The sequence below is a fragment of the Myxocyprinus asiaticus genome, chromosome 8 (assembly GCF_019703515.2).
Source record: "Myxocyprinus asiaticus isolate MX2 ecotype Aquarium Trade chromosome 8, UBuf_Myxa_2, whole genome shotgun sequence".
Classification (NCBI taxonomy): Eukaryota; Metazoa; Chordata; class Actinopteri; order Cypriniformes; family Catostomidae; genus Myxocyprinus; species Myxocyprinus asiaticus.
The window spans coordinates 52,875,352-52,901,528 of record NC_059351.1 but is presented as its reverse complement, the minus strand read 5'-3'; the positions used below and the strand labels follow the sequence as shown (position 1 = coordinate 52,901,528).

Genomic DNA, 26,177 nt, shown 5'->3' with positions numbered 1-26,177 from the left:
GACTCTCTCGTGTGGTGGGACTATGGCACTGCCAATCTGATGATAAATCAAAAGCGATTGTTGTATAGCCTATATTTCAAAACGTTCTCAGCTGTTTGGGTGTGAGGCGCTAAAATACATGACAAATTACATCCTGTATTGATTAAATATGAAATGCAATTTTGTTTCTTTTAATACTGGACGATCACGTGGTATACTGGACTGTTGACTTGAAGAAACACGTTTTATTAGGTTTAGCCTATATTAGCCTGTTTGTCATGGGCGGGGCCAGAAGGGTGGCACAGGGTGGCACCCTAAAAATGAGCTGTGATGAGGAGGAGGGCATGGCCAGGCCGTGAGGGTGCATGGCCGGCGCTGAATCAGATGATCAGCGGGAGAGCAAGATAAAGGGGGGCCGGAGACGCTGGTTTGGGAGAGAGATTGAGACACACGGCCGCGCTGCATGCGTGTCTGTGTTTGTTTATGTTTTATGTTGTTTTAAGTTCGTTTATATCATTAAGCCTTTATGTTGACTGTTCAGCCTGTTCCCGCCTCCTCCTTGCGCAACCTCTCCCTGTTACATGAGCTTTGCCATCCCAAGTCGGACCCCACTCCCTTCCTGGAGACAGTGAGCAATGGCTTAACCCATCCATGTCGCACATGGTCCATAACAACGTTCCAACAACAATAACAATTATTCAGTGTATACTGAGTTTCACTTAATGCCCGCTGCTGAAAACAGGTGGTACCTCAAGCTTAAATTGCTCCAATGGAAGGAATATTCCTTATTATGTTCCAGGGACGTGATTAATTGTGTTAATTTGTTTAACGTGTTATTTTTCTTTCCTATAATAGCACCGAATTAACACGTTAAATCAACAGCCCTATTAGAAACGTTTGGAAGCGCTGCAAAAGAGTTTTGGAAATTCATGGAAAAGTCATGGAAATGTACTAGTCGAAATGTGTACGAATCCTGTAAATGTGATGACCACTGAAGTGACCTTCTTCTTCAGATGTTTCACTATTAGATCTCTTGCAGTATTGGAAGTATTAAAGAGGAACAGAGGCATGTTAAAAACATTTGTGTGTACAGGATGCAGCTTTTGCCAGTTGGATTTTCATAAGTTTTGATGCAGTTCACAAGCCTCTTATCAACTCAGCAAAAGAGGAAGAGAAACTAAAAATGTAAAGAAACGGGTGTGCTGTGCTAATGTTATTAGGTACGATTTAACCGGGTCTTATTACATGCATAAAGCAAAATTGTGGAAAAACATTTTTTTCACTCTGCGGAAACAGTCTTACTTGACTATGATAATGCCAAGTCTTCACATGATCATTTCTTTGATCAGAAATAAAGAGCACCACTATCAGTGGCATCCTCTCAAACACATAAACATCTTAAAGAAACACTTTGGGAAATATTTGCATAAAAATCTTTGCATGTTGAGCTTTTTTCACTTCCTCACTCAGTTTGGCTTACTCTTCAACACTGGTATGATCCTTCATTTGTCTTGTCAATTTAATAATGAGGCATTTTCTTACATTATGTTCTTAATGACAAAGTTGTATTCTTTTACATGAGAAAAAACATCTTGTGGTTCTAAACCACCATCTCGTCTCTGTTAGCTGAGAGGTGAAGCACGGTAAGAGAGAATTTCACATCTAACTGTCTTTAATTCATAACATACTGTCAATTATTAAAGGAAAAATAAGAAATGTTATTTTCCTTGTATGTTGGTTTGAAACATGCAAATGTCCAACCTGATCTGGCTTTATTGTGAAGTTTTAGTGACTTGCTGTTGCAAGAAGTCAGAGAAAGGAAATTGCATCAGCACTTAGCAGATTCTCTATTAATTGATTAAATTTTAATTTAAACATTTTATCAAACCATCAAAAGTTCCCCATACCATTTTTAATTTTAATTTTATTTTTTGAGAACAAGTGCGAGTACAGATACCTCATTTTTGGTACTCGCCAATACCGAGTCCGATACCTGTTTTTCTTTTTCTTTTTCTGAAATCAACATCAACAGTTTATTTACGTTTTATTAAAATGGTGTTTAAATAAATGCATTCATTTCAACTTTAATCAAATGAAATTATAACAAATAATTTTCCACATAATATTGTATTTTTTAATATAAACTTTTTATCAAATGAACTGCTTATATATAGAACTTCACAGCACAATCCAAAATACAGCATTGGAGTTATATTTTGTCAAATAAAGTGCTACGTAACAGAGCATCACAGATGTTACAGACTGCTTAAGTATAATACAATTACTACTGATTTATTATTATTATTATTACTAGTAGTAGTAGTAGTAGTAGCATTACAGTGAATATTGCATAACTGTACAGTAGTGATATATTTCTGTCGACTTTTTTCTTATAATTTTAGCTTTTATCTTGACAGAACTTCTATTTTGAAGTGTTTTTCAGTGTTGTTTTGACCAAGGAGCTCTGACGTTATGAAAAGCCAGTCGCTATGTGACACAAAGTGATTATTAAACCGCAAAAGGCTGCTATTTAATTAAATTAGTATGTACTCTGTATGTGCCTCATGCTACAATGTGAATTTGCACTCTGTTTACTGTCATCTGCTACAAACAGAGTGCACGATGCTCATGACGGTGTTTTCCCTGAATGAGCAAAGGAGGAGTTTTAACAGTTATGAGCAACCAGCATCAGCACAACACTGTCTCCAAAAATGCACAAGTGCTCACATTTGAATTACACGTAAACTATATATTTATATCATTAAATCACAGCTTTTGCAGTTAAATAATCTCACTAGGACATAACGTGATTTTAATTTGTGGGCTGAATGTTTACGTAAAGACTTTCATACATCAGTTGGTATTTGTTTTTGGTATTGGAGCTTTTTTTTTTTTTTTTTTTTTGGAGTACCAGTACATGGGCGTGGTATCGGACCCAATACCAATATATATATATATATATATATATATTTTTTGCATATGTGAAACCTATCTTTAGAACCATTAACACACCCTATTCCATTTGCATTCCCAAAATGCAAAGGAAAAATATAATTAACATTTTTGTTACGCATCTGGACATTTTACTTCAAAATGACTGTAAAACTTTTAATTATTATTATTTTATTTTTTTATTAAACATAAATCAAAGACAAGACAACAAAATCTACCATGTTACATGTATGTATTAAAATCATGTCTGTGACATTACAACTATGTGCTATAATGTGGCAAAAAAATGATCGTCAAATTAGTGGGGAAGAACGCTGTAAAAAACACTGTTTTGTTCGCATACGATACACCACTACAGCAGGGTTTCTGCAGGTTTATGAACCTTAATTTAAGACTTTGTAAGACCAACTAAAGAAAATTTAAGGAATAAATTTAAGGGAACACAATACAAAAATATGTGCTCTAAATGTAAACACCTAGGGAGCACATGAAGCGTCATATTTATAGCAACATTTCAAAGTTTAAAAATGTAATTTCTATAGACCTCTGTAGACTTTTTGACTCATTTTACAAAAAGAATACCTCTGCTCCCAACCACCAGAATGTGGAAATTACTTTTACCTTCTGTTCAGACCCATTTTTGTCAGCTATATGTCACTTACTGACCTACTGTATATTATTCAATGAATATTTAGCTATCTAATCCAAGACGTGTTGCGCAGAAATTAGGAGACTATCCTCACTGCGGACTGCGTAATGATTTTCATGACATACTGGATGTTTTTAATGTGCTCGTCTACAGCTACATACTATATTAGATTATCTTTACATTATTATATGTTATTTAGTGTTGTCAGTATGGCATATAGCCTATAGGCAATTTTGTTTGACAGGTTATATTAGCCTAATGGATAACTAAAAGTTAGTAGTTTAACTACTGCCGGTAGATCTGTGTTTATATAAGCTTTATTGTTTAATAAATGAATCATATTTGTCATATTTTATAACAATATATGTGTTGTCCATAATCCACATAACTTAGTTTTGGAAATAAAATTATTTTCACATACACATTTGTATTTGTCTTTTTGTTTTGTAAGGTTTAGAGACTGAATATATCTATCTGTAACTGTATAATTATTCTCTTGTCTTACAGAGACGTTGTTTCATAGATGTGTAGAAGCAGTCATCGTTATTATGAATCAAATAAAGGCTATAGCCTAAATGTCCTTGTCCCTCTGTGACATACGTGACAGAGTATAAATAAAGATTTTAATCCCAAATCAAATTAAAGAAGAAATAGGACTGTATATGTTCTCGAAACTGAATCAAACAAATGAAAAAAACATATAATAGTCATCATCCATACCAAACAAATTCACTCCAAATATTCAGCAACCTCTCATATTCATTAGAAGACTCAAATCCCGATGCTCAAAAGTTATTAGTATGCAATACCATCCTACTAATATAAAAAAAATGTTTAAGGAAATACAATCATTATTGCACTCTCTCACTTTTAATTTACACATAACGCTACGTACTGTACACGCTGAAGAAAATGTTTGCATTAAAAAATCCAGTGTATCATGGCTCCGAACATTTAAAACATGGATTTAATCCACTACATCATCGTGCTACAGTCCACAGCAAGGACCTCTTGGAAATTAGGTCTACTCTTCACTTTAAAATGACTTAAACGCAACAAGAAAACAATCCCTCATGCAACATTTAATCCCATGACCCAGTAGCGGATTTAGGCATGGGCGACACGTGCAGTTGCCCAGGGCGGCATCTTGCGGGAGGGTGGCACGAGGCACACACACAGACCCCCGGTCAACAACTTTGGGGGGCGCGTTGAAGTGGGTTTCACACAGGGCACCATACAATCTAGAACCGCCAATACCATGACCTTATGAATTTAAGACTTGTTGCTCCGAATAAAGACCTTTTTGAGGCCTTAATTTGCAGAAGGGCATTAATTAATTTTTAAGACCTTTTAAAGACCTGTGGAAACCTTGCTAGAGGATATCGGCATTGTCTCTTATGTCCACTATCGCTTTGAGCAGAATACTACCACACTACAGCTGAGAGATACAGTTAAACTAACAGCTCCAACACTTCCAATCTATCACTGCTGAGAGTTGGTATAGACTCAGGTAGTTGCCACACACGCTCAGTCATTCTTTCTCTCGCTCTATCATTCTCTCTCAAATATCAACTTTATACACACATATACACCTATGCACATTCCTGTCACTCTGATAACTTGTTAGAAACAGTCAAAGCCATCGTTACTAGTTCTAAAGTGTAGTGATGGGAAGTTTGATTCTTTTCTGTGAACCTGTTCTTTCAGACGGTTCGTTTTACTGAACCAGTTCCAAAAAAACGATTCACTAGTTCTTTTAAGTCATCACGTTATTACGTCACTGTACATAATGCTAATACACCAGCGTTGTAGAATACACGCTCAAACACATTCAATAAAGCCATATTTGAGCGCATATTGCTGATTATTAAATTTTATATAATTAAGTTATAATAATAAGGCTGTTTATTGTCACCTTAAGCACCCAGTACTGACACTGATATACAAACGCGGATGTTCTACATGTCTAAGCATATGAAGTGATTAAACTAGTCTTAATAAACTCACCCTTTTTTTTACAGAAACCATGATCCAGCTCATAACAACTTCAAATATAATCTGCATGCACAATACTCAGTAGTTAAATTACTATTACATCTCTCGACTGAAACGTTTCGCCCCCTCATTCAAGTCCTGGATTCACGCATGCTTATCAGCAGCTCGCTCGAGAACTGCTGCGAGTGACTCAATGTACTGTTGACTCAAGAGCTGCTGTCCCTGGATCAGTGTACTACTGTTGATTTGAGAACTATTGCGACCAGATCATCTTCATATGTTTATAATAATACAATCAATTTATAAACATTTTTACAGTATGTTTTATTTGTTATACTTTCTGCTGTTCTTGAAAATACACTAGAAACATACATTTCACCCCTTAATCACACGCATGCTCAATGTCAGCAGCTCATCAGTTCTCAGTATGCCGAACACCTCCAAAAGAGGTGATTCTCAGTTCAGTGTACTGTTGACTCAAGGACTGCTGTGATCGGATGTTCAGTCCGATTTGTGAACTAGTTGGAGCGGTTCATTGCAAAGAAGAGTTAGGAAAACCAGATATCACCAGTTCTAAGATCATATTACTCCCTGTTATCGCCGGCTCATTTTGAGTCAGAATGTCATGCACGTCCAAGAAACAAGTTAAGACTCAGCGTTGACTCGAGACACTAACTGTTTCAGAAGATTCAGTCTGATTTGGTGAACTGGTTCAAATTGTTCACTAAAAAGAACTGGTTCAGATGAATGATTCGTTCACGAACTGGACATCAATACTAAAGTGATGCTTTCGAATTAGTAATGGAGTTTTGGGTGCATCTTTTGAATTTGCAGCTTAGGCAGTCCCTAAGCAATATCCTGAATATTTATTGTAGCTTCAATCGTTTTTTGGGACACTTCTTTGTTTGTCCTTACGTGTTTACTTTGTGAACTGTTATATAAAAGCAATATCACACTCACAATCATCCTGAATTGCTTTAATATATGCTTGATACGTTCTTACTTGGTTTTGTGAGATTCCTAATCATAGTTATTGAAGCTACAATCAGTGACACTACGTTAGTTGTGTTGTAGGTGTTTCTATGGTGATGGCACTTAGAATGACTCATTTTTCTTGGATCTTTCTGCTCATGATGTCTGGTGAGTTACAGCTATTACTAGTCACATTTTTATTTTATTTTTTTTAAATCCTTCACTAACTGCAAAACATGAAGATTCACAATTTGGTCATTTATCAGATTTAGCTTAGCATTTTTAAACAAGATGGATAAATTGGACATTAAAATGTTTGCATTTCAGGGGTTTATAGTGCTGATGATTGGGGTGTGAGTTACAGCTCTTCATACATCTGTGCACTAAAGGGCTCATCAGTGATAATGTCCTGCACTTATAAATACCCTACTGGATATAAGATCAAGAAAGTGTTCTGGACCAAATTGATTGAAAAGGGTGTAGAGCCTCCAGATCTTTTTAATGACTCTGAATACAGTCAGAGGATTCGGTATCTGGGAGATAAACAGCAGAACTGCACCATCAGACTGAATGATGTGACACAGAAGGATTCACACAAGTACTATTTCAGATTCATTACTGATAAAGATAATGGAAGATGGATTGGCATTCAAGGAGTAACTCTTGAAATAACAGGTAACATTCATCAGGTTTAGTTATTTTTAGAGTATTATCTCACATATTAGCTCCTAATAATGGTGATAGTTACTATATACAGTATCAGTGTGTTGTGTTGTTGTCAGATCTTCATGTGGAGTCTCCTGAGAGCGTGACAGAGGGAGATACAGTCAGTCTGACATGTAAAAGCACCTGTAATCTGACTGACAGAGCAACATTCATCTGGTTGAAAAACACACAGTCATTAACTGAGAGAAACAATAAACTCCTCCTGCAGTCAGTCAGAAGAGAGGATGCAGGCAGATATAGCTGTGCTGTACACGGACACAAACTCACATCACCTCATGTTTATCTCAATGTTAAATGTAAGAATAGATTCAGTCATTCTTTGAGGTTTTAGTAAGGGATAATCCATGGCTAGGTGTGCGTTAAACGATTTTAAATGCACGACGTGGAGACCAAGAACCACCCAATGCGAAGCGAAGTGCATTTAAAATAATTTAACGCACACCTAGCTGTGGATTATCCCACTTATACCATGGTCACTTGCCAGAGTTGATTAGTTACAGCTGTAATATATTTCTTGCAGTGCAAATTTTGACTGAAATAATAAAAAATAACATTTAATTTTTTCGAAGGTTCGTCAGATTTACACAGAGAAAAAGTAGTGTGACCACACACTTAGTCAAAACTGTGAATTTAAATGCAAAATCCAGAAATAATAATATCCACAGAAAGTAGAGGGGTTGGCACTCCAGCGAAAATGTATTATTTAAATTGTATTCATTGTCGTTTTCACATTAATGTGGAAAAACAGACGTAACAAACGTGGCAGTGACAGTAAAAGTAGCACTTACTGTATGATGAGGGGAAACACTCTGGAACCTGCCAATTTTGACCTCTGAGACATTGGCATGGTATCCATCAAGGCTGCACGATTGACTGAATTAATGAAATCTTAATTTGTCCTTGCACGGTAGCACTTCACCACAATCAAACAGCGCTTCTCCTTCAGCGTTTTAGTCAGAGATGTGTGAGCACGGGGGGCCTCTAGTGGCTATAGGCGGCACTTTAGCACATAACATACACAACACATTACAGTTGAAATCGTCTTGCATCGCCTTGCTAGACCATGAAAGACACATTTAATAGGTCCTGCTTTCAGTCTCTCACCCTCCATGCAAAACAAACTGAATTCCATTATATTAGCTATGCTGATGAAAGTGGTTAAGAAATGTTTTCAGTTTATATAGCTCACTGCTTGCGCTGTAATATTATGTTGCTATGGTTACAAACAACACATTAATATCGAACGGTGATTAAAACTGACCGGAACTACCTGTGCATTCAACGGCTTGAACTGCACGCATTCCAGCCAATCAGAATTGAGTATTAGAACAGACCATGGTATAAATAGCTTTGATTTATCTTGTTGTCACTAATACACTGGAAATAATCTACCATTAGATCCCCCAAAGGAGACTTTTGCTGTGGTGAGTCCATCTGGTGAAACAGTGGAGGGTGATTCAGTGAATCTGACCTGCAGCAGTGATTCAAACCCACCTGCGGACATCCACTGGTTTAAAGAGAAAACATTTCTTACACACGGGCAAATCTACAGCATCACAAGTATCCGCTCTGATGACAGTGGAGAATACAAGTGCAAGTCCAGAAATGAAGTTGGAGAGAAATACTCTGATGCTGTCACTTTAAATGTCATGTGTGAGTTAATGATGTTGCAGTAACTGTTGTAACAGATCACTGGATTATCTATCTCAAAACATGATTATACATTTCCTTTTTTATTTTTTAGACTTGCCCAGGAATGTGTCAGTGTCCATGAGTGGATCAGGTGAAATAGTTTTGGGTGATTCAGTGAATCTGACCTGCAGCAGTGATTCAAACCCACCTGTTCTGAACTACACCTGGTTTAAGGAGAATACAACTGTAGGGTCTGGAAAAATCTACAGCATCACAAGTATCCGCTCTGATCACAGTGGAGAATACAAGTGCAACTCCAGAAATGAAGTTGGAGAGAAATACTCTGATGCTGTCACTTTAAATGTCATGTGTGAGTTAATGATGTTGCAGTAACTGTTGGAACAGGTGACTGGATTATCTATCTCAAAACATGATTATACATTTCCTTTTTTATTTTTTAGACTCACCCAGGAATGTGTCAGTGTCCATGAGTGGATCTGGTGAAACAGTTTTGGGTGATTCAGTGACTCTGACCTGCAGCAGTGATTCAAACCCACCTGTTCTGAACTACACCTGGTTTAAGGAGAATGAAAGCTCAGCTGTTGGATCTGGACAGAGTTACAGTGCACTACAGAGTGGATTCTTCTACTGTGTGGCTCAGAATCAACATGGATCTCAGAGATCAGCTGCCGTTCAAGTCACTGTTGAAGGTGTGTATGATTGAGTGATTCTGTGGAGGAAGGAAGTGCGGTAGAACAAACATTACAGATGATGAGCTCATGCATTAATGCTGGTGTGCACATTTTAGTTTTGCATTTTTTTTTTTTTATTACATTGTGAAAGTGTGATCTCTAAATAAAAATAAAACAGGAATTAATGAATAAATTGATGAACGCGTTTATAAATGTAATGTTTACAACTTGGAAGAAAACTCTGACAGGAGGTACTAGGTGGTTGCTAAATGGTTGCTTACTGGTTCAAGTCAAATTATTCCATTCTTATGTCTATATGAAATTCTGTTCTCTAGATATAGCCTTGGTTCTTCCTTCAATGTAAGCTTTTTTTTTTTTTTTTTTTTTGCTATGTCAGGCAGTAAAAAAAAAAAAAAAAAACCTAACCAAAGTATGAGTAATAGTATTAGTGATGCTCGCCATAGTAAACTGATTACATGAAGTGTTAAAGATCAGTGCCTCCCTGTACAGGATCTTTGACTATAGAGATAAGAGAGAACGTGATATTGAAACTGCATCCTTCCTCCACCACAATTACTCATTTTGATCATTATAGCCAATGATGACAACAACCCTGACACATGTTTTGTTTTAGCAGTTAAGGATTTTACTGCAGTTGCTGGGGTCACGGGTGTATGTGGAGGTCTAATTTTCATTATCATCATTTTGTTTGTGTGGTGAGTTCCTTCGGTCTATAAAATCAACAAATGCATTAGTGCACTAAACTAATTAAATACATATTTACTTATATGTTTTTGTAATATTTTTTAACAGGAAGAAAAACCACAGACATGATGACATCAGACAAAAGCAGGTTAATAAAAGATTTGCTAAAGACGTTCATATTCAGACTTGGCAGGAGAAGACGCCTCATGCCAGGTTTGACGCCAATCAGTGCGTTTACATGCACAGCAATACGCCGATAACTACTAAAAATCAGTTTATTAAAAAAACAAAATCTGACAATTCCAGAAAACAGTGTTTGGATGAGATTTGAAATAATTTGATTATTCTCTGCTTTTGATGTCAAAACGTAAATGCACTGTGGCGGGTTGCGCAAGAGACAGACACAGTGGGTGTGGCGTCAAGCCTCGGAGAGGCATTTATTGTAAATAATAAATGTCAAATGTCCATAAAAAGGGAAAATAAAGTGTCCAAGGGTAAGTGTTCATAACAAAGGGGGAATCTGGCATCATTGCGGTGAGACGGGGCTCCGTGAAGGGCGGGGAAGTGTCTATGGAATGGCCCAGGCATGAGCTGGGTCCGTCGGCCTGTCTTCCCAGGCCCGCGGCAGATAAGAGGGGAAGGCGGCCCGGCCTCTAGCCCGTCGGCCGCGACATGTGCTGTTCTCCCCTGGCGACTTATTTAATCCATCCGGGGGTCCGAGGAGCGGGTCCAGCGGCACATCCGCTCATCCGTACCCTCTCAGCTATGGTCCTGGGAGTGCGAGGGTGCCAGTGTGTGCACACATGGAGAATTGAAGCCGGCTTCTCGAGAAGAGGTGCGCTCTGTGTTTTAAAGACAGCGGTGATAAGGCATTACTCACATCAGGTGTGCTTCATCCACCGCTGTCAGAACAAGGCTAACTAATTATACACCTCTTCTCGCTCTCATGCCCAACTCCTGTCGTGAGCTTGGCTGAAGGGTGGTCCAGAGAGGCGGGGCGATGATGATGAGCCGGATCATTCCACCACAGCACACGCATGTAAAAACTTGCACACATTGGATAAGCCTGTAAGAATGTGGGTAAAGATGTGTAAATGCAAAGCAAAATCAGGGTAATAATGGATACAAATCTATCTGTGTCAATCGGTTTTTGCTTAAATGTTCAGTTTTAGATGAACAATCCATTTATTATTATTTACAGGCCTTTTTGCAGTTAAAAAAGTGTAATGAGTCATTTCCTCATTTCAGGATGATCTATATGTCAACACAACATGCAGATATTTAGCCCATGATGGTGCTCTTTCTGAAGTCAATACAGCCAATCAAAATCATGCCCAGCATGTCAGTGTTGCACCCAGAGGCCTCAATGGAGATCAGACTACAGGAAGAACTCTTAATTCTGGAGATACTGAAGAAATACAGTATATAACTGTCACCTTTCACAGAAACCAAGAGATGAAGAGACCAGAAGAGAATGAAACCCAGTATGACAATATTAGAATTCACCAGCCTGATGCTGCCATGAGGTGACAAACGCAATCTGTATTTTACAGTTAAGACATATACAGTAGCTGCTGCATTGCTTGGGCTTGTATTTGAATGTCAGTATTTATCCATAAAATGCCATTTACAATCTCAGGTTTTATTGATTTTACAGATCTGCTGATGAAACAGTGGATGATCAAACAGTGATTTACAGCACTGTCAAATGATCAACGGATCAATCTCTCTGTTTTCATCCTCTGTGTCAGAAAATGATCAAGCAGTGGCGGCAACGTTTATTCCTGCACAGATTTTGTTTCAATCTTTAAGTAGGAGACTGAGACTAATGACTATGTATTGTTCTTTCTTCATTGACCCTTCTAAAAGAAACATCATTAACAGGTCTAAGCTGGTTTTTAAGAAGGTCCCCCAAACTAGTCAAATTGAAAAGTGTCCAAAACCAGCCTGACCAGCTTAGGCTTGTTTCCATGGTGGACTGGCATTTATGAGAAAGCTCAAACGTTTTCTTTGAAAAAGATCAAACTTCATACACTTTTATCCACAAACATTTTTTTTATTTTTTTTTCAAAGAGGAACCACAGAGGTGCTCATATGTTGGTCTTGATTATCAGTTTCTCTAGAACATTAATCTTTTCTTTCCTTTTCCTTTTTTTGGTGAAAATAAATACATTTGCTGCAGTACCTTTTGTCTCCAGTACTGTTCCACTCTTTCCACCATGTCACCTTCCTGTGGTGGAACAAATTCACTGCCAGTGTGTCGTTGTTTTTTGTTTGTTTGCTTTTTAGCTTTAAATGGGAACCATTATGGGTGTAAATATTTACTCTGACTATTCGTTTACAATTCTTTACCTAACGATTATGATGCATCATGAAATCTCAAATTTTGCAACAATTCGTCTATTCTATTTGATTATTTTGGAACGATTCATAATTTAAAAAAAAAAAATAATAATAATAAATGGTGCTAAATCGAACAGGGCCATAGATTAAAAAACGACATATTCGTTTTTTATTTATTAGCGTGCAAGGCGGGTTTAAATGGGATGTGGTAACCACTAGTTCCCTCTTCATTTTGGGATAGGGAAAAAGGCAGCATGCTCTGTTCACAAGACACAGCACAAGATAAAAATGTGTCACTGACCAATCACAGGTGACTGTAATCAAGAGATATTTAGCTACTGGTTTAGTTCCCTTCAGAACCCTCTGACCAAGAGTTCTGTCAAACTTGCCGTACATTGGCCACTCATATATTTTCACATGCCAATGAGCTTGCTATTCACCGCAAATGTTTGCCAGAAGTTTGCAGCTGTTCACCGGTTGTGGTGAACCTGCAGCAAACCTTTGGCCACAATGAAAATTTTGGCGTAAAGCTCATTTACGTGTGAAAACTAATGAGTGGCGAATTTGCAGGAAGTTTGCGGCAACTCTAGATTTTTTGTAAGGGCAGCCACATGTCTGCCCACCAATCATATTTATTTAAGCTGAGTTCTATTAGTGGTTTTATGGTCAAATAACACATTTTATGGAGATTTAAAAGCAATATAATATCATAATCAGGGAGGAAAACAAAAACAATTTATTTATCCTCAATTTGGAATGCCCAATTCCCAATGCTCTCTAAGTTTTCGTGGTGGCATAATGACTCACCTCAATCCAGGTGGCGGAGGACGAATCTCAGTTGCCTCCGCATCTGAGACGTCAGTCCGCGCATCTTATCATGTGGCTTGTTGAGCGCAAGACATAGCGCATTTGGAGGCTTCACGCTATTCTCCGCGGCATCCGCGCACAACTCACCACATGCCCCACCGAGAGCGAGAACCACATTATAGTGACCACAAGGAGGTTACCCCATGTGACTCTACCCTCCCTAGCAACCGGGCCAATTTGGTTGCTTAGAAGACCTGGCTGGAATCACTCAGCACACCCTGGATTCGAAGTTGCAACTCCAGGGGTGGTAGTCAGCGTCTTTACTTGCTGAGCTACCCAGGCCCCCCACAATGAACTTACTTTGATCAAATGAACACAAACACTTATAAATAAGGACAACTTTGATATATTGGACAACTGATAAATACACAACAAGAAAAGCTCCAACATATAGGGCACAACACAACTTATGCCCATACCGGGCATGGAATGATATGTTTCAGTGTCACCAGAGTGCTTGGAGTCACAGGGTGATCTTTGATGCGATTACTGTGGATCCGCAACATGTACTGTAGTTCATGAATCCAACAGATTTTACTTCTGCAACAGTTTATAAAAGGGTCATTATACCACAAAACACATTTTTTGAGATGTAAAAAGATATGTACAGGTTGCTCATCACTGATAACAATGATAGCACTAATTATGTTTGTTGTTAAGGGGAAATTGGTTATTTTTTTCGTTTTATTGAGCCATTTCGTACTTCCGGTTTCAAAACTAAAGTTAAAGCAACGTCACAAAAATGAGGGAAATGCGTGAAATATGGGTTATGATTGGTAGGACAGCACGTATTTACGTCACAAGATTCTGAGCATTTTCCACATTATTTATTATTCAGTATTCATGTGTATATGTTTTGTGTATTGGACCCGTTTACTTTCATTGTATGTGCCTAACTGCACGAGATTTGTTTCTTTAGAAAAAGAGGGATGAGTTGAAATTATTTTCTGTGGCAATCCCAATTATGCCACAAATGCTGTCTATAGTTTAACTTAAACCTGAAACACTCTTTGAAAGAATAAATCTATGAATTTATAATATCTATGAATTATTGTAATAATCTCAAAGCAGTGCTGGTTTTTGATTGTTATGTCTGTTCTGAGTGTTGTTCTCACTTAATTCTCAAAAGTTTGAACAAAATATCCAAATCTTTTTTACAGATTTGCAAACTGTTCTATTGCTTTAATTCTTCACACTTTTGTCCCATGATTAATATACAGCCCCAAACTCTTTTGTTTTAATCTCCACTCATAATGTAAGGCTCAGCCATCTCTGTTGTGTGTGTGTGTGTATGTGTTTGGAAGTAGCTCTTGAACCCTTTCCGTTTTCCCTCTTCCCGCCCACAATACCCACCCAGGTATTTACATATTTTCACGCCCATTTTGAGACTCGTTTCTCAGTCTGAGGTATTAAAAATAGGTGTTCAACTAGGTGGTGTCACAGTTTGTCACCATTCTGTTCATAAGGACTCTTATTTTGACATGATTATTGTCTTCTGTTGTTAGTTTGCCCCATACTACAATTCCCATTTTTCACTGCCCTCATCACAGCCATTTGTTCCCCATCTTCCTCACCTGTTCCCTGTTCCCTCATCAATCATCTGTTTGTATATATACCCTCTAGTTTCACTCACTTATTGTCAGTTCTTATGTTTCCTTGTATGTTCCTAAGATCATTGTTTCCTTGTGTATTTCTATTTAGTTCTTTGTATTGCTCCATGTAATTTTTATTCACCTTCTTCATCATCTCCATTAAAAAGCCTGCGTTTAGATCCATCGTCTCACATCTCATCTCTGCATATCGTTACAGAAAAACTGACCTCACAAATGGATCTAGAGGCTGTCCAAATTCTCCTCCTCACCCAAGGGGACTGGCCATTGGAAGATCATGTCCGTGAGTTCCTCGAGCTGGCAAATGTGGTACATTATGATGACCGCGCTCTGATATCCTTCTTCAGAGCCGGTCTGAATGGAGCGTTGAAGACACAGATGCCTCTAGCGGATCCTCACTGGACATTGTGTGAGTACTTGGATGCGGCTCTTAAGCTATGTGGCTCACCTTTTACTGTGGGAAAGAGGATGAGGACATTAATTCACCCCCCACAGAGAATGCCCCATGGCCTTCCATGGCTCCTTGCTCCAAGCCTTCCACGGCTCCTTGCTCCAAGCTTCCCACGGCCAACGAGCCAACACCCAACCTGCCACGGCCAACGAGCCAACGTTCACGCCTGCCACGGCCAACAAGCCAGCGTTGCAAGCCTTGTCCGTCCCAGAGCCAGCTCTTGCTGAGCTATTAGATCTGGATTTGGTTCCAGCCCTTGTGCCCACCCCGAGTACCCTTCCTCCTCGGCTGGTTCTGTCCAGCCCCTCTACTCTGCTGGTTCTGTCCAGCATCATGGACTTCCTGGTTCCATCCAGTACCCTAGCCCTTCCTCCTCCACTGGTTCTGTCCAGCACGATGGCCCTTCCTCCTCCGCTGGTTCCGTCCAGCACGATGGCCCTTCCTCCTCCGCTGGTTCCGTCCAGCACAATGGCCCTTCCTCCTCCAGCCTATCGCCTTCACCGGGGTTCCTTGTCCCTCCAGCTCCACCTTGTTTTGTCGGTCACCTGGCTCCGCCTTGGCTCTCCGATCCTGCGGATACGCCTTGGCTCTCAGATCCTTCAGCTCCACCAGGGACCTCCATCCCTATGGCTCCGCCTTGGTCCTCAGTCCCACCGGCTCCACCTCAGTCCTCCGATCCCCCAGCTCTGCCTTGGTCCTCCGAGCCTCCGGTGCTGCCTTGGTCCTCCGAGCCTCTGGCTCCACCCTGGTCCTTCGAGCCTTTGGCTATTCTCCGGTCTCTAAGTTCTCCAGTTCCACCCCTCGAGCCTCTCACGGCTCTGGCTTCCAAGGCTCCACCCCTCGAACCTCCCTCGGCTCCACCTGCCTTTGTCGAGCCTCTCTCGGCTCTGTCCTCAGAGTCTACCACGGCTCTGCCCTCACCCCCAGAAACTCCACCTTCAGAGGTTCCATACGCTTTGCCTCTGAGACTCCATCCTCACCTGAAACTCCACCTCCCATGACTCAGTCCACTCTGCCATGGTCTCCACCTCCTAAATCTCAAATCCCAATCCTCCTATGGCTCTGCCCCCTAAGTCTCCACCTCCTGCGACCAAATCACCTCCCAGGCCTCCTGAACCTGTCACTGCCCTGTGGCCGGCTCCCAGGCCTCCTGAACCTGTCCCTGCCCTGTGGCCACCTCCCAGGCCCCCTGAACCAATCCCTGCCCTGATGCCGCCTCCCAGGCCCCCTGACCCAATCCCTGCCCTGAAAACTCCTCCCTGGCCACCTGATCATCTGCCAATTCCAATTGTCTGTCAGAGACCCTGCTTAAAGCAGGCAATTTAAAGTCCAGTAATGACAAAATCTGAATTTACTGTTGAATGTGGTGAATTTGTGTCAGGATCTTGCTCCATCTGTCTGTCTTGTTTTTAGTGGCTGGATCCTGACAATCATGTTGTGTCTCTTGTTGTGTGAGTGCACATGGCTTTGTTGGTTTTTCATTGCCATGTGCACTTGTGTCTGTGCTGTCTTAATTGTAATTCCGCCCCCTCGTTTCCCTCATAAGCAGTTCATGTCCCATTTGTAGGATCTGTAACTTTATATGACTTCTGTCTGCATGTTGAACATCCGTCATCTTCAGAAACCCTAAGTCATTTAGATGCTCCCAAACAGCTGATGTAAATCGCTTTTTCAGTGAATGCGAGTCTGGTAGATCAAATTCCTCTTTTATATTTTGTTCAAGTGTTGCCCCAGTTTCACGTGAATTGAAAGTTCACGTTCAGTCTGCGACACCTGGCTAAGTACAACACCATATCAACCAGCTAGGAATCAGTCAGGCACAAGCACAAGAAATTTTCGCATTTAGGCTTACACCAAAAACTCATATGTTTTAGAATAAAATATATAATATTTTTGCCATGTGTAAATAAAGCATTTCACAGTTTTTAACTGTATATTCTAAATTCTTACGGTGACATTTTTAAATGAGTTTAATAGTGGAACTGCATAATCGCGACATCCTTAACAGGAAGATGATCTTCCTCTACACAAACCTGTATTTTATCTTGCGCTCTCACAGTTTTTTCAGAAGTAGAAACCTCTGTGGCTCTCAGCTTTCTTCCTCGTCACCTTTTCCTCTCCTCACTTTGCTTTCTTGACTTCTGTAATGGGAACATGGATGTGATTGTAATCATTCAATCACACTATGAGCAACAGAGAGTGCCAACAACTGTAACTTTTTACTGTCATTTTTTATAACTTGATTTACTCTCATATTTCTGGTGTCATCATGTTCCATAATGCTGTCTGTTTTTTTATGCCTGGTGTGGTGGACGTAAATTATTTCATCATGGAGGCTAGCGTCACTTTAATTCAAAATGAGTTGATTAATGAAGGTAATCACAATGCTATGTTGTTTAGTGCTGTCTGCTCAGTGAATAAAAACTGTTCACCACTGAGAGAGAATTAACACAGCCAGTGTGTTGTGAGAAGATCAGAGTAAAGGCCCCAGGGTACTTCATACGAAATCAAAAATTGAACAGGTGTGACGTCATTTTGAACAAAATCTGGCCAAAACGAAGGTCTGTCTGTCTATAGCTTGTTCTTACCAAATGTCTTACCGGCTGCTAAATACTTTCTTACTGCCATTGGTCCATGTCATCAATAGGTGTGACTTGGAGCTCCACCTAATTTGAGGTAGATAGCTGATTCCCATTCATGCAGTTTTTAGTGAGCTGGTGCAAACTTACCTACATCTGAACGATCGTTCGCATAAACACATTTTTATTCTTAAGTGCCCATTCACTCTGTTGTTTGATATGCTGCTTCACTCATGTGACATCTGCAGCAGAAAGCCATCAAGTCAAGTCAAGCTTTATTACAAGCTCAAGGGACTGTTTTTGGTGCCACATAAATATTTGTGAACATATAATACAAATACATTAAAACACTCATTACATAAAATGACACCAATATCAAAACACAACATTCAACCACCATACAAGTTTAAAAGCCTTAGAGCAGTGGGGATAAAGGAATTCCTATAATGATTACTTTTAAGTCTAGGCATACTATAACGCATACCAGAAGGAAGCACTACGAATTCATGAAACAGTGGGTGGTTAGGATCACCAAATATGGCTCTGGCTTTCTGTAAAACAAACCATTCAAAAATATTTGATAATCCATTCTGCTTAACGCCTCTGATCTTACCACATTGATTGACAATACCATTCAGTGTGTTCCGATGTTTAAAATTTAAATTACCATACCTACAGCAGATAGAAAAGCAAAGTACAAATTTGATGTAAAATTTATAATACATGCTCATAAGAGTCTTACTGATATTAAAAGAAAAGAGCCTCCGTAGACAGTGTTGCTGCTGCTGGCCTTTCTTGGATAATGCTTCAGCATGTGCATCAAAACACAACTTGTTGTCGATGATAGTTCCAAGGTACTTGTAATTACTAGCCCATTCCACCATTTGACCTTTTATGTATGTTGTTTGCAGAACAATAGGGCAAGATCTAAAATCAATTACCATATCTTCAGTCTTTTGTACATTTACTTGCAAAAAGGCATTGTCACACCATCTCATAAAATCATTCACTACTGGACCATGACATGTCTCCTTATTAAGCAAACTAACCACAACAGTGCCGTCTGAAACATTTTTAATAAATCTGTGTATTTTCTCACAGAGTCATTAGTATACAAAATGTAGAGCAAGGGTGAAAGAACACATCCTTGAGGTGAAACTATGGACATTGTAAGAATGTCTGAAAAAGTGTTGTTTACCCTGACTCTCTGTATCAGCTAAAATGTCTAATAGCCACCCAACTATCTTAAAGTCCAGTTTAAAAATTGAAATCAGTTTATTTGCTAAAAATGTGGCTGAATAGTATTAAAAGCAGAAGAAAAATCTACAAAAAGCAGTCTAACATGGGTTCCCTATCTGTCACTCACTCAACGTTGTGTCGATGTAATGACACTAGGGGTCAATCTTGGGAGCCCGAGACACCTCTGGTCTTTGATAAAAGGCCAATGAAAATTGGCGAGTGGTATTTGCAACCACTCGTTCAGATTTTCTCTTCGGAGCCGAATGGTCGATGTTTACTGAGCTGACTGTTCATTCACCTCTGCTGGATCTGACGGCGCATTTCAGCGGCTTCTCCCTCCTCTGCACTGGCACACTGCAGAGAACGCCCCTGGGCGCTTCGGCAGAAAAAAGAGAGTATATTTTTCTAAAAGAGTATATTTCTCTAAAAGAGCGGCACACACTGAACGTCTTTTTAAAGACGCATCTTTTTAAAGATGCCTTTCCGTTTGTGCGTTATTCCTGGTTGTGGTCATTACATCTCAACTTCTGACAGTCATGATCGCTGTCTATCGTGTCTGGGCGCGACCCACGCGGAGACAGCATTCATGGATGGATCATGTACTCACTGCGAGAACATGACCATGGCAACGTTGCGGTCGCGGCTTGCTTTCATAAGAATGATCTGGAAATGACGGACATGTTTTCCCGGGCAGCCGCGAAAAAGCAGCCACGCCCGCTCCAGTCCCTTTCTTCCCGGAAGTGTACGAGGAGCTGAAAAGATCGTGGGAGGCACCTTTTACTGCCCGGTCCCAATCTTTTAGCTCCGCCGTCCTCACTACCCTCGATGGTGGGGCAGCCAGGGGCTATTCGGCGATTCCCCTGGTGGATAAGGCGCTCGCGGTGCACCAATGCCCGCAGAGCGCCGCCACCTGGCACGGTCGCCCAAAGCTCCCGTCCTAGGCCTGTAGGTTTATGTCGTCCCTGACAGCCAAAGCCTACAGTGCCACTGGACAAGCCATCTCTGCCCTGCACGCCATGGCTCTCCTGCTAGTCCACCAATCCATGGTGCTAAAGGAACTGCACGAGGGTAGTTCTGCCCCAGATTTGATGCAGGAGCTGCGCTTGGCGACCGACCTTGCTCTCCTGGCTACGAAGGTCACGGTGCGGTCTCTCAGGTGGGCGATGTCCACCTTACTGGTCCAGGAGCGCCAACTTTGGCTCAACCTGGTTGAGATGGGTGAGGCCAACAAGGCACATTTCCTAGCTGCCCCCATTTCCCAGGTTGGCCTATTCGGCGACACCGTCGAGGACTTTGCCCAGCAGTTCTCAATGGTGAAGCAGCAGATGGAGGCTATCCGGCACATCCTGCCCCGGCGCGGCTCAAGATCCCGCACCCCACCTGCTCGTCACCAAGGGCGTCCCCCTGCGGTGACTGCACCGGCTCCACCGCAGCCCGCCCCTTCGGCCCGGCCCCAGTGTGGAGCCCACCGCAGGAAGCAGATGCCACCCATCTCACGGCCGGCTGCCAAGAACCCACGGAAGGCTTCAAAGCGCCCCTGAGACGGGTGACCCAGGGACTACGAAACCCACCTTGGAGCTGGTAAGCAGACCACCCCATCTCCCGATGGAGGGCCGGAGAATCTTTGCCTTTTCATTTAATTTCGCCGCATGCCCAAGTGGCTGCGGTACCCAACAGTTCAGCAAAAGAGCGGTTTCCTCATGCCCTGGGTCACGTACCCGGTGTGCGTCATCATGACCACCGTCCACCTTTTCATCCTTGCAGGTTTTGCAATCCAGCGGCGGTCTCCACAGAAGCTGGTCTCGGTCTCGGTGGCCCAGCTGATCTGGAGTTGATTTGGACAGGCACAGGTAGACCTGTTTGCCTCCCAAGAATCCTCCCACTGCCCGCTCTTGTACACCCTGACCGAGGCACCTCTCGGTATAGACGCGCTAGCACACAGCTGGTCCCCTGGACTTCGCAAATATGCGTTTCCCCCAGTGAGCCTACATGCACAGACCCTGTGCAAGGTCAGGGAGGATGAGGTGCAGGTCATCCTGGTAGCACCCTACTGACTCACCCAGACGTGGTTCTCAGACCTCACGTTCCTCGTGACAGCCCCCCCAGGCAAATTCCCCTGAGGAAGGACCTTCTTTCTCTGGGATGGGGCACCATCTGGTATCCGCGACCAGACCTCTGGAATCTCCATGTCTGGCCCCTGGACGGGACGTGGAAGACTTAAGTGGCCTACAACCCACGTTGGTAGACATGATCACTCAAGCTAGGGCCCCCTCTACGAGGCACCTGTATGCCTTTAAGTGGTGTCTGTTCACTAAGTGGTGTTCTTCCCGATGCGAAGACCCCCAGAGATGCACAGTAGGATTGGTGCTTTCCTTCCTGCAGGAGAGGTTGGATGGGCAGCTGTCCCCCTCCACCTTGAAGGTGTATGTAGCCGCTATAGCGGCACACCATGACACAGTAGATGGTAAGTCTTTAGGGAAGCATGACCTGATCATAAGGTTTCTGAGAGGCACCAGGAGATTGAATCCCTTCAGATCATGCCTCGTTCGCTCATGGGACCTCTCTGTAGTTCTTCAGGGTCTTCAGATAGCCCCCTTTGAGCCCTTGCAGTCAGCTGAGCTTAAGGCACTCTATTTGAAGACTGCCCTCCTGACTGCGCTCACTTCCATCAAGAGGGTAGGAGACCTGCAAGCATTCTCTGTCAGCAAAACGTGCCTGGAGTTCGGTCCGGGCTACTCTCACGTGATCCTGAGACCCCGACCGGGCTATGTGCCCAAGGTTCCCACGACCCCTTTTAGGAACCAGGTGGTGAACCGGCAAGTGCTGCCCCAGGAGGAGGCAGACCCAGCTCTGATGTTGCTGTGTCCAGTGCGTGCTTTATGCATCTATTTGGATCACATGCAGAGTTTTAGAGTCTCTGAGCAGCTCTTTGTCTGCTTAGGTGGACAGCAGAAAGGAAGCACTGTCTCCAGGCAGAGGATTGCCCACTATGCCCATGCCATAACTATGGCATATCACGCCCAGGACATGCCGCCTCCGGTAGGGCTATGGGCCCATTCTACCAGGGGTGTAGCAGCCTCCTGGGCCTTGACCAGGGGCGCTTCTCTAACAGACATTTGCAGAGCAGTGGGCTGGGCAACACCCAACACCTTTGCGAGGTTCTACAATCTCCGGGTGGAACTGGTTTCATCCCATGTAGTGGCACGCACAAGCAGGTAAGTCTGGGACAGCCGGCCAGGTGTATTACTTGCGCATAGAGAATTTCACCTCCCCTGAGCTGAAGACATGTGCCATTAACTCCCAGTAGTGTTCACAAACTGTGTTCCCTGATTGATTTCCTCCGAGTCCTGTGGCAGACGAGTTTGCATAGAAACTCGCTGCCGGCTCAGTACACATGATAACTAAAGCGCTGTACTGGGGTAGGTGCTCTGCATGTGGCGGTTCCCCTTAGGTAACCCCATGCGACGTATATCTTCCGCTTATTCATTTCCCTGTTGGCAAACTGTGTCTTCCTTGGGTAGAGGCCCCTCTGCCCCAGTCACCATGCTTGTAGTAACTCCTCCCCCGTAGGGTAGTACCTACCATGGGACTTCCCCACATGGCATACTTCCGACATAGTTCGGCAAGCGGGGTGTGGTCTCCACGGTGTCTTCCCCTTGGGAGGGACACCCCCCGACTAGACCTGGTGGCCACAGTTGGTTAATTCCTTTTTTTGGGGGGAGAGGAAAAAAGGGGATAAGAGGCCACGACTGGGCTAGCCCATCTCTATCTTTTGGGTAGTCGACTTGTCCCCAAAGGGCCATTCGACATTCATAACAGTGTTGGGGGAGGTTACGTGTCGGCCTGGTGCGCTGTCTACAAGGCACACAGTGGTCTGCCTGTCACACACCACCAGTTCACGTAACACAGTTCAGCCAGTTGCGACGTTTTCTATAGGGATCCCTAGTGTCACTACATCGACACAACGTCGAGTGAGTGACAGATAGGGAACATCCTGGTTACTTGCGTAACCTCCGTTCCCTGATGGAGGGAACGAGACGTTGTGTCCCTCCTGCCACAATGCTGAACTACCCGCTGAATTGGCCAGGACCTTGTCTCGGCTCCTCAGCACAAAACCTGAATAAGTGGTTGCATACCAGCTCCTTTTATACCTGTATGTCCAGAGGAGTGGTATGCAAATACCACTCGCCAATTTTCATTGGCCTTTTCTCAAAGACCAGAGGTGTCTCGGGCTCCCAAGAGTGACCCCTAGTGTCACTACATTGACACAACATCTCGTTCTCTCCATCAGGGAATGGAGGTTACACAAGTAACCAGGACGTTTTGCTTCCCTCCTGTATCGATGCTGTTGGCAATGATGAAGACGATGACGAAATGTAGAACCCAGGTGCAGTTTATTTACAAATTGCGTTGTTGTGACATGGCATGGAGGCGTGGCTGTGACATGGCATGGAGCAGGCTGAGGCGTGGCATGGCATGAAGCAGACTCAGGCGTAGCTGTGACATGGCATGGAGGCATGGCGGCCATGACTTGGAACACGGGCGTAGTGGCCATGACGTGGAACACGGGCATGGCATCCATGATGTGGGGCAAAGTCGTGGAAGGCTGAGCTGTGTACTTATGTACATGTGATTTTTTTCGTTTTATTATTTTTAATAAATTTGCAAAGATTTCAAACAAACTTCTTTCACATTGTCATTATGGGGTATTGTTTGTAGAATTCTGAGGAAAATAATTAATTTAATCCATTTTGGAATAAGGCTGTAACATAACAAAATGTGGAAAAAGTGAAGCGCTGTGAATACTTTCCGGATGCACTGTAAAACTTGGCTTGACGTGACTTGGCTTGGCGTGGCGTGGCTTGGCTTGGCTTGGCTGGGCTTTGAACAAAACAACAAAGTTACATTCACAATACCTGACATTGATATAATGAAAACATGAGACTTAAATACATGGACATGGGAACCATAAACCAATGAACAAACAGTACTCTAAACAAGATAACAAGACAATAAGCATAAACCAATGAACAAACAGAACTCTAAACAAGATAACAAGACAATAAGCATAAACCAATGACATGATTGAACCAATAACATGACTATGAACCAATGGGAAACAGACAAAATGAACATGAGGGTAACAGGATGATCACATGACATTAAAGAAACAGGAAATAAACTTGAAAATAAAAGACATGAACACAAAACATGAACAAAAACACATCTAGACGTGACACCTCCAGATGTTTCCCAATCATTTTTAACAAGGTAGTTGAGGCATCCTCTACTCCCCGTCTAGCCTGATAAACAAACTGCAAGGGATCTAAAAGACTTTGTGTTTCCAGCAGAAGTTCATCCCTGATCAATTTCTCAAAACATTTCATCACCAAGAATGTAAGAGAGAAGGGTCTGAAATAATTTCAAACTTTAGGATAGCTTGTCTTTCCTACAGGCACAACGATGGCCTCTTTCCACAATTTAGGTATTTTCTGAAGATTAAGTGACTTCTGGAAGATATTATAGAAAACAGGACCCAGCTGATCAGAACATGTCTTAAGTAGGCATCCTACAATCATATCTGGGTCAGAAGATTTCGTCACATTGCTCTTTTTAAAAACTCATATAACATCAAGCTGATTAAATTTACACTCTTTATTATACATTGTCACACTCCTTAGAGACTTTATAGATCACTTTAGAGACTTTATAGGCTTTGTATCAGCAAATGTTCGTATAGTTCTTTGATGGATAAGCATATGCTTACAAAAATTAATATAGCTACTAATGACATCTATAAGTTCATCAATGTCAGAACATGAATTTTCAAAAACCTCCCAGTTTGTACAATCAAAACATGCTTGCAGAGCTAAAGATGAGTCTGCAGACCATTTCCTGATGGATTTGTTTTTTAGCCTTATACTTTTTTAGAACAGATTCATACACAGGAATTAAAAACACAGTATTATGGTCAGACAGTCCTTAAGGTGGTTTACTAATGGACTTATATGCACATCTGCCATTAACACATCTGCCCAAAGTATGATATGCCTATCATCATTCTGGTGTCTGCATTCTACCGATTAACACTCTTTTATACATCCATGTTTGCAGTCAGTGGCATAACTGCAGGGAGGTCAGGGTGGGCAACCACCCTAGGGACTGAGGTGAGAGGGGGCTCACTACAGCTAAGAAAAAAAGGTAAAATGATCAAAACGACCTCAGCGATTAAATACCCTACACCACCCCCGCCACCCCTACACTAATATTCTCAAAAAATACACAGTTGCTCACGTTTCAATCTTCTTTATAGCTCAGAGCAAAAAACGATGAATTTCGCTATGAGTGTATCTGAGATGTCTGAGCATCTCTCATGAGGGTCACATGATCTCACAGTCATCATAAAAGAATCGCCTCTTCTCGTCTCTCTCACTACAGATGAAATTAACCTATGCAGTGAATCTGAATACAAAAAAGAGACAGAACAGACATAAGGGAGAAGTGAAACATTTCTAGAGCATGTTTATTGACTGAATAAAGAGGAAGTATTGATGTGGTTAGAATCTTCAGTAGCAACACTGCATCAGTCCTGTTTTATCATCAATAAACCATGGTGAATTAAACGTACTTATTAAACTGTGTTTCCAAGAATGGTACATCGATCTGTCTTTTCCAAACATTGATCTATATGCAAATGTCTTTTCCCATATTGAAAATGTATTTTAATGCAGTTGTCACATTCTCAATCCAATCCAATAAGGAGCATCACTAGATTGCCGATTTGAC

At 41.8% G+C, this 26,177-nt stretch overlaps 1 protein-coding gene across 5 annotated transcripts; it reads left to right on the top strand.

Moving 5' to 3' along the window:
• The first annotated feature begins 1,459 nt into the window (after positions 1 to 1,459).
• LOC127444676 (B-cell receptor CD22-like) lies at positions 1,460 to 15,267 on the top strand. Of its 5 annotated transcripts, none has more exons than XM_051704193.1 (11): positions 1,460 to 1,622; positions 6,650 to 6,715; positions 6,875 to 7,222; positions 7,330 to 7,569; positions 8,672 to 8,926; positions 9,018 to 9,275; positions 9,367 to 9,615; positions 10,232 to 10,313; positions 10,411 to 10,450; positions 11,551 to 11,828; positions 11,960 to 15,266. In XM_051704193.1, exons 2-11 carry the CDS (start codon positions 6,658 to 6,660, stop codon positions 12,012 to 12,014), a joined length of 1,863 nt encoding a protein of 620 aa, XP_051560153.1. In that variant the 5' UTR covers positions 1,460 to 1,622; positions 6,650 to 6,657; the 3' UTR covers positions 12,015 to 15,266. The 5 variants fall into 5 exon arrangements, 4 of the variants coding, with proteins under 4 accessions (XP_051560153.1, XP_051560154.1, XP_051560157.1 ...); XM_051704194.1 differs by having other exon boundaries at positions 10,235 to 10,313; positions 11,960 to 15,265; XR_007897871.1 differs by lacking the exon at positions 11,960 to 15,266 and having other exon boundaries at positions 10,411 to 11,341; positions 11,551 to 11,674.
• The last annotated feature ends 10,910 nt before the right edge of the window (positions 15,268 to 26,177 follow it).